General features: G+C 44.7%; 1 protein-coding gene across 3 annotated transcripts; it reads right to left on the bottom strand.

The window, feature by feature from the left end:
- Positions 1-2,511: 2,511 nt before the first annotated feature.
- On the bottom strand, positions 2,512-6,572 carry MED18 (mediator complex subunit 18). Of its 3 annotated transcripts, none has more exons than XM_077337223.1 (3): positions 6,446-6,572; positions 5,269-5,349; positions 2,512-3,224 (listed from the first exon to the last, which is right to left on the bottom strand). In XM_077337223.1, exons 2-3 carry the CDS (start codon positions 5,339-5,341, stop codon positions 2,671-2,673), a joined length of 627 nt encoding a protein of 208 aa, XP_077193338.1. In that variant the 5' UTR covers positions 5,342-5,349; positions 6,446-6,572; the 3' UTR covers positions 2,512-2,670. The 3 variants fall into 3 exon arrangements, with proteins under 3 accessions (XP_077193338.1, XP_077193340.1, XP_077193339.1); XM_077337225.1 differs by having other exon boundaries at positions 6,502-6,520; XM_077337224.1 differs by lacking the exon at positions 6,446-6,572 and adding an exon at positions 6,221-6,432.
- Positions 6,573-12,086: the final 5,514 nt, after the last annotated feature.

The following is a 12,086-nucleotide window of genomic DNA, read 5'->3' as shown; positions in this document are numbered from 1 at the left end:
GATAAAATAACACCTAAGGAAATGTAAAATATAATACAGTAAGCCAGATAAAAGGCACTTACATAAAAATCAATAAAACCTCATTGGTTACCTAGGATCTATAGCAGTGGTCCCCAACCTTTTTATCACCGGAGACCGGTCAACGCTTGACAATTTTACTGAGGTCCTTGGGGGGGGGGGGTAGTCCTTTTCTGAGGAACGTCGCCAGTGCCACCTGAGCCCCTGCTCCACTTGCTTTCCTGGCGGCGCCCCTGACTTCCCACCACGCACTGGGGGACGCTGCCAGCAGCACGTCGAGGGGGAGCCCCAGCCATGGTGGCCGCCGGAGAGCACCAAAGGTGAGCCGGTGGCAGAGTGGCAGGGCAGCCCCCGAGGCAGCAGCCGGGGAGGAGAACGAGGAGGAGCCATGTCCTGGTCCTGGTCCCCGGACCAGGGGTTGGGGACAGCTGCTCTATAGAACTAAACTTTAGCCATTCCTTCCAGGGTGTTATTATCAAACTACCATACTTAGCCACTTTGAATGTGATCTTCTAAAACTCTGCACAGACTATAAATGTTACATACAAAAAGGGTCTCTGACTAAGGTAGCTTTGACTCTCAAACGTTTATCACCTGGAAACGTTGGTCTTTAAGGGCTATGGGGCTCAAAGCCTCTGTTCTACTGCAGGCCAACATGCTACCCACCTGAAATATTTTTAATCTGTGTCTCTTCCAAGGGGATCAGGGCAACATATATGGTTTTCCCACTCTTCTGTATTATTATCACCACCAGCCTGAAAAGTCGATTAGGCTAGGGGAGAGAGACCGGCCATAGATTATCCTAGTAAATTTTATAGCAGACAAAATTGGGTTTTGCTGTATAATCCCAACACCACACTGTCTCTCTGCCAAATAGTTTCCTGCATGCCATTGGGATCTCTAACCAAGATACCTCTGGCTATCCCTATCCAATTAGGTCTCAAAAGCTAAGCATGGTCAACCTTGACTAATATTTGGAAGACCTAAGGAGCTTCCATGGTAGAACAGGGATTTGAACTTGGCCTCATATATGATAGACAAGTACACCAGCTGTATATAAAGTTGCTCTGTCTTTATGTCTAAATTTGTTGCAGAGGGATAGGGTGATCAATTATGCTGTTGCAAATCAAGTGCCATGGAAGCTTGATGAGTAATCTTGGGCTAGTCATACATCCTCACGTTAACCTACCTCACAGGATTGTAGTGAGGACAAAGTGCAGAATGATGTAAGCAAGCTTTGGTCCCCATTGGGGAGAAAAGCAAGACATAAATGATATAAATAAACACAGAAGCTCTCTAGACCAAGAATCAGAGAGATAATATAGTGGCCTATAGCTGTTTGCACTGAACATTTTATTTACTTGCTGCATTCTACATCAGCTGTCCTTGCATTCAAAGCAATTGAATTTTTTAAAGTGCCTACACCACCCCACACTTTTTAGCAGCAGTACTAAGACTGTGGAACTTTCCCCATCCCGTCCCATCCCTGAAAGGCCTGGCGGGCACCACCTCTTCACATTTTTGGAGGCTACCTGAAACCATCCCTTTTCATAGTGCCAACCTAAAGATTCTTTCCTGGGAGCAAGGGTCACTGAATGGATCAGGGTTGGATTCTTGGCAGTACTGCTAAGCATGGCTCTGTTTTCTTTAGCAAGAGGGCCCCCTCAGGTTCACACCATACAGCTGTGCCTTCACTGCTAAGAGATGCACTTTTGTTTTTAAGACATGCCGACACACCTCATGCATTGCATAAAAAAAACACAATTGCACCATACACACCATACAGCTGTGCCTTCACTGCTAAGAAATGCACTTTTGTTTTTAAGACATGCCGACACACCTCATGCATTGCATAAAAAAAAAACACAACTGCACCATCTGTTTAAGATTGACGTCAGCTCAGCACAACATCATTTCCTGTGAGGGAATAAACTAAACTCAAAGGAAGTTCTAGGAAACGGGATCATATTACCCTTTCCTTCGGGCTTTCTCAACCAGGGTTTTTTGAAACCCTGGGATTTTTGACAGCATGGAAAGGTTTCCTGAATTGGGGGGGGGGGAGTTAATTTAATTTTAATATATTCTTTAAAATTTTGTTAAACATTTATTGGGTAATATGACCATATACAGTCATGTCAACGCCCCTCCCAAGATGAGCAATGACTGACCTGGAGGGGGTGGGAAAGGGGGTCACTGGGTGGGCATGTACACAGCTCTGCTTCCCAGCCATATTCTGCACAATTGCGCTACTTCTAGGGTTCCTCATAGACTGAAGAATGTTTCTGTGGTTTCTTAATGGTAAAAAAGTTGCGAAAGGCTGCTTTAGTGCATCAAACAACTATAGTAAGAAATTATTTAGTAGGAAAGTTAAACAAGTCGTTGCCACGCTGACTCCAAAGATTCAGACTGTTTCTGATTAATCTTGCCCAAGGAAGACTTACCCACAACTCTCAACAGCTGGATGCTCTAACATCAGAGTCTGGAAAGAGGAACTCAAAAACAATGCAAAACTTTATTTATTTGTAACCACTAGAAAATAAGCTATCTACGACTCTAAAGCCAACCATGACATCCAGTTTGGTCTAATTCAAGATGTCTCTCTTTGCTGGTCAAAGCTTTTTGAGGCTCTTCAGTCAGTAAGGACAGTTGTGTTCACATGAGCCTTTTAGGATCAATTTTCTCTAAGTGTACTAAAGGCTTCAGTTGTTCTGCAAAACTCCGCATGTCATCTGAAACCATGTCCTGTCCCGCTGGCGCTACAACACTGAGCTCCACAAGGTAGGAGAGAGACAAGGGCTCAATGTTATCGGTTTTCCCCGGTATCAGGATACGGAATATCTTGTACACCACGATTTTCATAATGCCCTTACGAAACACGTGGCCCTTGGCCACAAACTCATGGTCCATGCGGAATCCCATCTCCACCAGGAAATCTGTTAGGTTTTCAGAGGTAGCAATGTCCACACAGTTGCGCACCAAAGCATGGCGGTTTTTGTCTCCCATTTCTGGCTGCCCAAGATACCGCAAGTGCCAAGGGGTGCCAGGTTTGTCCATGGAACGGCGTGTACGCAGGACAAAGGGGCTGGCTTGCTGCCCCTTCAGAAGGAACACCATCTCGTGATCCAAAAAGGTCTCTGGTTCCATGTTGTCACACAAGCCACGGAGCCGATGAAGCAGGCTCTCCAGACTTTGGTCCAGAACACTCCCTAGGGAGGAAAGACACAGCTAGGTGTACGTGCACATTAACAAAAACAACCCCCCCATCAAAAAAAATTGTGAGACCAAAAGCACACTGGAAACCAAAAGCATTTCACAAACATTTGTAAGTAGAGCATTCATTCAAGGGTCTCCAAGATCTTCAAATGCAATTGCATTCACATTGCCCCTTAGCCCTAGGAGACATCTCACACACTCCATTTATTTTTTTACCCTTGTGGTTGAGGGCGATTTAAAGTGTACAAGTTCCATTATAATACGAAATATGAAATACAGTACTCCAAAAACTAAACTCTGTGAATTGTTTCAACATTATTAAACATTTAAACCGTTAATCATTTAATGTGTAACTACTGCTTAAGAAATTGGCTGGACTAAGGATTGCCTTAGAAGGCTGAGCGTCAAAGAATTGAGGCTTTTGAACTCTGGTGCTGGAGAAGACTCTTGCGAGTCCCTTGGACTGCAAGGCGAACAAACCGGTCAGTCCTAGAGGAGATCAGCCCTGACTGCTCCTTAGAAGGCCAGATCCTGAAGATGAAACTCAAATACTTTGGCCACCTCATGAGAAGGAAGGACTCCCTGGAGAAGAGCCTAATGCTGGGAGCGATCGAGGGCAAAAGAAGAAGGGGATAACAGAGAATGAGGTGGCTGGATGGAGTCACCGAATCAGTAGGTGCAAACTTAAATGGACTCCGGGGAATGGTAGAGGACAAGAAGGCCTGGAGAATCATTGTCCATGGGGTCGCGATGGGTCGGACACGACTTCACACCTAACAACAACAACAAGGATTGCCTTGTGATGTATCCAGTGGGTATATCGGGGGGTGGGTCTGGGGGTGATAGATGTTATCAGCTCATTGGGCCAAACCAAAAGCTCAGCAGAAGACCTCCGTTTTACAGGCCCTACAGAATTGTGCTGGCTTAGGTAGGGCCCTGATCTCCTCTGAGAGCTCATTCTGCCAAGTGGAGGCCAGGACAGAGAACATTTGCATGGAAATACAAAGTGCAAGATAGATTTGCAAACACATGCATCAAACAGAGCTGGGACTGGTTATGGCTCCATGTTGAATTTTTGCACGGTGACAAACCTCATTACAAAACATGTGAAACAGGTTGATCCTCCGTGATCATTTTATTCTGTAAGTAGATAAGGATTTTACTGCTTCATCTGGCATTCTTTTACAGATGCTACTTCTTGGTTTTAAATTGCTGGAATTTATATATATTATATAGACACACAAACACTTTTTTTTAAAGCCCTGATTTCATCAAACATCAAAAGCTAAGCAGATTTGGCCCTGGATGGGAAGCCACCAAGAAAATCCAGGTTTGCTACAGCAGAGGCAGACAATGGCCAACCACCTATGTCTGTCTCTAGCTTCGAAAACCCAAAATGGTTATCCTAAGTCAGCTGAGACTTGACAGCACTTCACATACAATGATTTAAAATTAATCTAATATCATTTGAACTATTGTTTGCTGCCATAAGGATCCTACTTGGGTGGAAAAGTAGGAAACAAATGGTTTCAATAAATATAGTTGACAGGTCAAACTTGTTCTACTGCTAGCTATGGAAGAAATGCATTTGCATTTCAAGTAGAACCATGTGAAATGAACCCCTTGCTATGTTTAATAATCCTACAGTTGTAGCCACATTTACCTGTTGCCACAAAACAAAACAGAAATCCAACCTTAACGTGTAACCTTAAAGACTAGCATTTATTCTGGTGGATTGAGCTCTGATTCATGGGAACTTATAGCAGAGTAATTTTTTTACATCTTTAAATGCGACTTCTGTTTTACTATGTTTGATAGTAAATTGGTTGGTCCTTGTGTGGCTGGCCAAGCCACTTATATGCAACGCTTGAACCAAGAGAATTCTTCAGGTATATAGAAAAGTATGTCTTGGTAAATTAATCAATGGACACAATGAGAACAAAACATCTGCCAACTTCCTCTCTTCCCCATAATTCTTACAAACCCTCAGAATATCAAATGTAGAAAAATCCAACTGAATTCTAGCCTTCGGTTTACCTTGGAGTAAATATTCCATCATGTTAATAGTACCGCCAGTGACCGGCATCATAGTGACAGGAGGGGCCTCCATGGTATCACCTGCTCTTGAAGAAAAAGGAAAATAATTAAATATTAGGTTCCTCTGCTGCTCCTTCATAGGTGCAGAAAACGAAAACCTTGCAGTTCAGGCAAGTTAATAAGATAGACTCAGTTTTTTAAATTGATACATAGTCTTGAGCTGAGATTGGTTTCAAGGCCTCAGTCAGGCTAGTCTACCTCAGGATTTGACCCCAGGTTGCAACAGTGTCTAGAAGTGTTATTATAGTATTCAATTTTGTTCATGATAGTAACAGTAAGTAAACTATTTTTGGAGAGCCAACTTGGTGTAGTGGTTAAGAGTAGCAGACTCTAATCTGGTAAACCGGGTTTGATTCTCTGCTCTTCCACATGCAGCCAACTGGTTGAACTTGGGTTAGTCACAGTCCTGTTCTCACAGAGTAGTCCTGTCAGAGCTCTCTCGGACCCCCGCCATCACAGGGTGGTTGTTGTGGGAAAAGGAAGAGAAGGTGATTGTAAGCTGCTTTGAGACTCCTTCAGGTAGAGAAAAGAGAGGTATAGAAAGCAACTCTTCTTCTACATAAGCCCAAAGGCTGAAATATGAGTCCATCTCCTAATTTTCTGAGATGCCTTCCAGAGCCAAAGAAACGCTGTCAAGGCCCATTCTACCTTACAGGGCTGTTGGACGGGAGAGCAGAACTAAGGACAGTATCCCGGCATCCTCAACAGGGGGGCTGAAGGATAAATCCTAGAGAAAGAAGCTTCCCAAGTAAACCTTGTTGCAAACGGGACAGACTCTTGCGTGCCAGAGACACAACCGGACTTAAATTGTACCCCAGTTTCTTTCTTTCTTTCAGACATTTATATACCGCCCTCCCCTGTGTCTCAGGGGAGTTACATCTTAAATATTAACCTTTAGTCGGGACAAGAGAGAAATCCTGCCTGACTCGAGAAGGACTGTAGTTTGTACAAAACCAAAACGGTGGGCGCCTTTTTGGGTCTAAAACGGCCCCTCGGGGTCGACTGAAACCCGGGCGACGCGCTCCAAAGACAGTCAGCTGCAAGAGGCATTAAAAACCGAAGATGTGCTCGCGGGCACCGGAAACGGAGGGAGAAAAAAGCACGAAACTAAACTCACGTTAACCGTTTGCCCCAAAGGCCCCTCCGTTTCTCGGCCCGCGACACACAGCCCACCTCCCTCTTCCTGGACAAGGTGCGCATGCGTCTTCTCCGACTTCAATCTTACGGCGGCGCCATCTTTTTAACCTCTGACGCCAGTGTACGGAAAGTGTTGATTCGCTTAAAAAGGGGCAAAATGGCGCTTTGCAGTACAGTCACTACTCAGTGGAGGGAGCCATGTTGTCCCGTAGCGTTCAAGCTATGCGCCGCCGGGGATAAAGCTGGCTTTTGAATCGTTGTACAAATGCTCAAGCAAGTAGAAAAGAAAGGAGGGATTAATTATAGTATAGGTTCAGCGATTTGATTTTATATTGTATCATTGTATAATTTGATCCCAACGTTTTCAAATTAGTAGCATCTGGCGTTCCTTTAAAAATAAAAAACCAAGCCTATCCAAGGAGCTCCAGAGAGCAAAACATCTTCCTTTCCTCTCAGTTTGGTGTAGTGGTTGAAAGCAGCGGTTTCTAATCTGGCAAGCCCAGTGATTCCCCACTCCTCCAGCTGGGTGACTTTAGTCTAGTCACAGTCCTGTCAGAGCTGCTGTCACAGAGTAGTTCTATCAGAGCTCTCTCGGCTTCACCTAACCTCACAGGATGTTTGTCGTGGGAAAAGGAAGGGAAAACGATTGTAAGCCACTTTGAGACTCTTTTGGTAGTGAAAAGCATCGTGTAAAAACCAGTTCTTCATCCTAACAACAGTCCTGCAAGGCTGAAAGAAAATGACTGCGGTGAGCCTCATGGCAAAGTGGGAATTCGAATTCAGATCCCTGTTCTTAGTCTGACCCTCCCAACTAATACCTGGAGCTTGTTATGGGCATTGAGGTGCAATGTTATGTAACCAGTATGGATGGTGCAAACAATAATGTCCTGCCCAGGGAAAGGACTATGGTGCAGTGGCACATGATTCCAGATTATGTCCCTAATATCTCTAGTTAAAAGGATCAGGTAGGTGATATGTGAAAGACCTCAGCCTGAGATCCTGAAGAGCTCTTGCTGTGCGGAGTAGAGACAATATTTACCTTAATTGTGGACTTTATTTATAGCCCACATGTAGCCCTTCCCAAAGTAGCTTACAACAGTCTCCTATTTTACCTTCATAGACCAATTATCTGACTCACTAAAAGACAGCTTTGTGTGTCCAATATTTGACATGTTTTTATGGGGAAGGGCTGTGACTCAGTACTGGAGTGTCTGCTTCGTGCACTAAAAAAATCCCAAATCCAGTCCCTAGCATCTCCACTTAAAAGGCTCAGATCGCAGATGATCTGAAAGGTGCCTGCTGCAGATCAGAGCAGATGGTCTACCAAAGTCAGCGCTAATGTCTGACGTAGAGGCATGTTTCGTGCTTCCTTGCCATCCTAAACTCCCAACTGGTACAAGAGAGGAAAACAATGACTGAAAAAGCCCGAGTGTCGTTGATGCTGCCCTGTTGGCAGCCGTGAGCTGGCAGCTTGTACCATTTTTTGACTGTCTCAGGCCACCAATAAGAACCAGCTGAACTCGCAGTTCTCTGGATCACAGCCCGTGGAGTGGGTGAGACTGAGTAACTTGCATCCTAACAAACAAATGTGATTAACAGATTGCACGGAATTACAGAGGATCCTGGAAGTTGTGAAAGGGGCAGATAATTTCTATAGCTTGTTTATGCTCACAACTACATTGTAAAGCGCAGGAGGCCGAAGTGCTGGAGAACTCTGCATATCAAGTTAGGGTTTTCTGTTACGGTTGTTTGGACCTCTTCAGCCTCTGTAATTTCAGGGGGAGCCGTTGAAGTGGGTGGAGTTCCTGTTTGTTGTTGATGGTGTTCAGAGAGAATAAGGGCATCATCTCTAAGTCCTGTTGAGCCTCATTCTTACCATTACCAGGCATCGCAATCACCTTGGAAACTAAAGCAGAGTCTGCACTTACTTTGTTTATTCCATTGTCAATCCTGTTGAATTCAGATTGATTTTGAACTCGGGTCTTCCTCTTCCCCCCCCCCATTGAAACAGGAAAGTGTTCTGCACGTGGCTAGGGTAGTTCAGAAGGGGGGGAGCCAAGCCTCTTTCTTTCTTTTCTTGAAGGGGGGGGAGAGGAGCCAAGCAGGGAGCCTCTTTCTTTTCTTGGGGGGGGGGGGGAGAGGATCAAAGAAGGCAGAGAAGGGAGAAAAAATCCAAGACCAACAGAAGTTGAGAGAAATTAGGGGCTTCTCCTTTAAGGCAAGCTTGTCACAAGGCCACCTTTGGCCAATCAGGGCGTCTCTACCACAGAGGTTCAAAGCAGCCTGCTTTCCCAATCAGAATCTTGAAATATTGAGCATTAAAAGCACTCTAAGATATCATGCAATGCAGGTAGGGTCACTCCAGATCAATCCTTCTTGCTGCAGAAGGAAAATTTAAATTGCCCCAAATCAAAACAGAAATTGCATTCTGTGTAGACGGCAGGGACTGAATTGACCTGGGATTGGAATAAAAGCTCTGTGCAGTTTACAGCTAAGTCAGTGGCAAATGCAGGCACCGATTTCCCAACGTCATACCCACTGATGTGCCTCCATCGTAGGAGGATGTTTTGGCTGAAACCTCCCAACATTTTGTGGCTGTCCATGTCCTCCAGGGTGTCCATGGTGAGGTGGCATCCAGTAGTTGTTCTTAAAATTTCTAAAAACTGCCCAGTGACTCAACAAAGTTAAGGAAGCCTTTACATTCCATTGACATCTTTGGATTGATTCAAGACCGCGTTTGGTTATGGTATTGGATGAGGTCAGGGGAGACCCGGGTTCAAATCCTCACACTGCCACACTACCAGCCTAAGGATGCCAGCTCCAGGTTGTGAAAATCCCTGCAGATTAGGAAGGTGGAATTTGAGGAGGGTGGGCTTTGGGAATGGGAGAGACTTCAATGAGGTATAATGCCATAGAATTCACCCATCTAAAGCAGCTATGTTCTCCAGGAGAACTGATCTCTGTCATCTGGAGATCTACTGTAATCCTCAGCCACCACCCGGAGGTTGGTAACCCTAGGTTAGCCTAACCCTCTTTAAAGGATTGGTGTAAGGATAAGAGGGAAGTGGGAACTTGGGAACTCCTTGAAGGAAACAAGCACTGATGGTGGAAAGTAAGATCAAGCCACAGCCGATTACAGCCACCCTGTAGAGTTTTCAGGGCAAGAGATATTCAGAGGTGGCTTGCCATTGCTTGCCTTCACATCACAACCTTGGCATTTCTTGGAGGTCTTCCATCCAAATACTAGCCAGGACCAATGCTTAGCTTTCAAGATCAGATGAGATTGCTGACCACCTGTAGCTGTTCTAATTTTTTTCTTGTGAGGAATTTGAGGATGGTGTTGCTAAATTGTGGGGGAGTGGATGGATTAAAGATTAAGAACCACTGTTTTACATGGAAAAAATGTACATAAACAGCTGGATCCTCAGCCAAGAGGTGAGGGCTCAAGAAGTGCAGTGGGAGACAGGTGAGTTGGCCAAGAGTTGCAAGAATAGCTCATTCTGTGTTGCTTCAAGACATCCTGTCCTGGTGGGTCTGTGTTTCCCCCCCCCCTACCTAGTTCCTAGTTTTCTGCAATGACTAAAGGAGATTATTATTCACGGGCTTTCTGAAGCATCCAATTACCAAAAGGCTGCAGAGCAGTTGAGAAAGAACACAACACATCAGACTCGGAGAATGTATTTATTGACTTATTGCATTTTTTCACCTTGCTTTTCCACGGTGGCTTAAGAAGGTAAGAACAGCCCTGCTGGATGAGACCCAAGGTCCATTGAGGTCAGCTGGCTGTTTCCAATAATCAGGGTTGCCAACCTCCAGGTGGAGCCTGGAGATCTCCCAGTATTAAAGCTGGTCTCTAGACTACAAAGGTGAGTTCACCAAGACAAAAGTAGCTGCTTTTGGATGTGGAAGAAGAACAGGGAATCAAACCCAGCTCACCAGATTAGAAATGGCCATTCTTAACCACTACACCATGTTGGCTCTCTACCCCAATATCCATCCTCAAATCTCCAGGAATGTCTCAGCTTGGAGTGGCTACTATACCAACAATGGTCTACCAGACACCCAAGAAGCCCTCTAAGTAGGGGTCAAAAACCACCCTTTGGTCATGATTATTTCTCCCAGCAACTGGTCAGAAGTAGATTTTCTCTGAATGTATTTTCTCTAAATAACAACTGTTGATGGACCTATACTCTATGAATCTGTCTAATCCCATTTTTCAGCCAGAAAGGCTAGTCGCCATCGCACCACCTGTGGCAATTAGTTCCACACAATAATTATGTACAATAAAACAAAATCAGAGTCCAGTGACACCTTTAAGACCAACAAAGATTTATTCAAGGCCTGAGCTTTCGAGTGCCAGCCCTCTTCCTCAGACTAATTATGTTATTATGGGAGGAAAGAACTTGCTTTTGCTTCTCCTGCATTTAACTGCCTACCATTGTCTGCGCTTGAGTCAGACTCAGAGAATTATAAAGAGGAGAGCAAAAGTTCTTCCCATCCGTGTTTGCATCAGTTTTGAGCACCTATCGGGTCCCCCACCCCACCATATTGACTACCTATGAGGTCCCTCTTGAAACCCCACCCCTAAATCTCCAGTATTTGCCAACCCAAAGTTGGCAACCCTACCTTCAACCCAGTTGAGCAGGCTTCTCTCCTCTTTGGCATGCTTCCAAATGTGGTACCCTTGTTATGTGCGAAGTCGTGTCCGACCCATCGCGACCCCATGGACAATGATCCTCCAGGCCTTCCTGTCCTCTACCATTCCCCGGAGTCCATTTAAGTTTGCAGTGCATTTAAGTTTGCAGTGGTACCCTAGGCTAGGCCAATCCATCCAGGAGCTTTGGGATAGTACCTGGGTAATGAGCTCATTGGGGATTTAATGGCATCCTAGACCCTATAAAAAGACTGTAGGTGCCACCCTTCAAAGCTACTGGTTCCTCCAGGGGAACTAATCGCTGTAATCCAGAGAATTCTGGGAGAAAAATAGGCCCTACTTGGAGGTTGGCAGCCTAAGTTCACCTTCAGGAACATAACAGCATCATGTCCCATCAAAATATTATTTGGGCATGGTTTTTACCCTGACCATATTTATAACTGAGGCAATCCCTTAATAATGTTAAACGGTCATTTGAAGATATGTACTAAACTCACATGACCTTAGGGTCTAGGTCACAGGGGAAGATACAGCTGTACATGATGTTTTAGTTGGTGTTCATATCCTAGTTGTTTTTAGCTGTTCTTCATTCAGGTAATCTTCACCCTCAGAGCAACTGGCAAAATAATGATTTTTTTTCATGTTGTTGACGTAATAAAGCATGTTCTGACCTTGTATTCTTGGCTTTCTTGCTGCATATCTATATTTCATGGTTTGCTTTAATAATCCACAGGGTGGCAACTACTCCCATTCTTTAGTGGCTATTGTGCTTTCTTAGCAAGACTAAAAACAGAGGCCGTTATGCATGAATTATTTCTCTGATTTACATCAGTGCAAACATGACACTTTTTGAAAGCACTCCAAGTTTGACTCTTCTCCCATCTCACCCCACCCCACCCACCAACCACCTGGATGTTAAGACTTTGCTCAAACACAGTTTGGAATTGGTGGAGGATCGTTCGTGCAG

This window comes from Paroedura picta, chromosome 5, assembly GCF_049243985.1.
Source record: "Paroedura picta isolate Pp20150507F chromosome 5, Ppicta_v3.0, whole genome shotgun sequence".
Taxonomy (NCBI): domain Eukaryota; kingdom Metazoa; phylum Chordata; class Lepidosauria; order Squamata; family Gekkonidae; genus Paroedura; species Paroedura picta.
Note: the sequence above shows the minus strand (reverse complement) of the source record. Positions and strands in the feature narration are given on the sequence as shown.

Bases quoted from the DNA above. Each gene is read 5' to 3' on its own strand.
- MED18 (XM_077337223.1), bottom strand. From the start codon at position 5,341: ATGGAGGCCCCTCCTGTCACTATGATGCCGGTCACTGGCGGTACTATT. The intron at 3,225-5,268 runs GTAAACCGAAGG...TTTCCTCCCTAG, and splicing joins GATGGAATATTTACTCCAAG to GGAGTGTTCTGGACCAAAGT.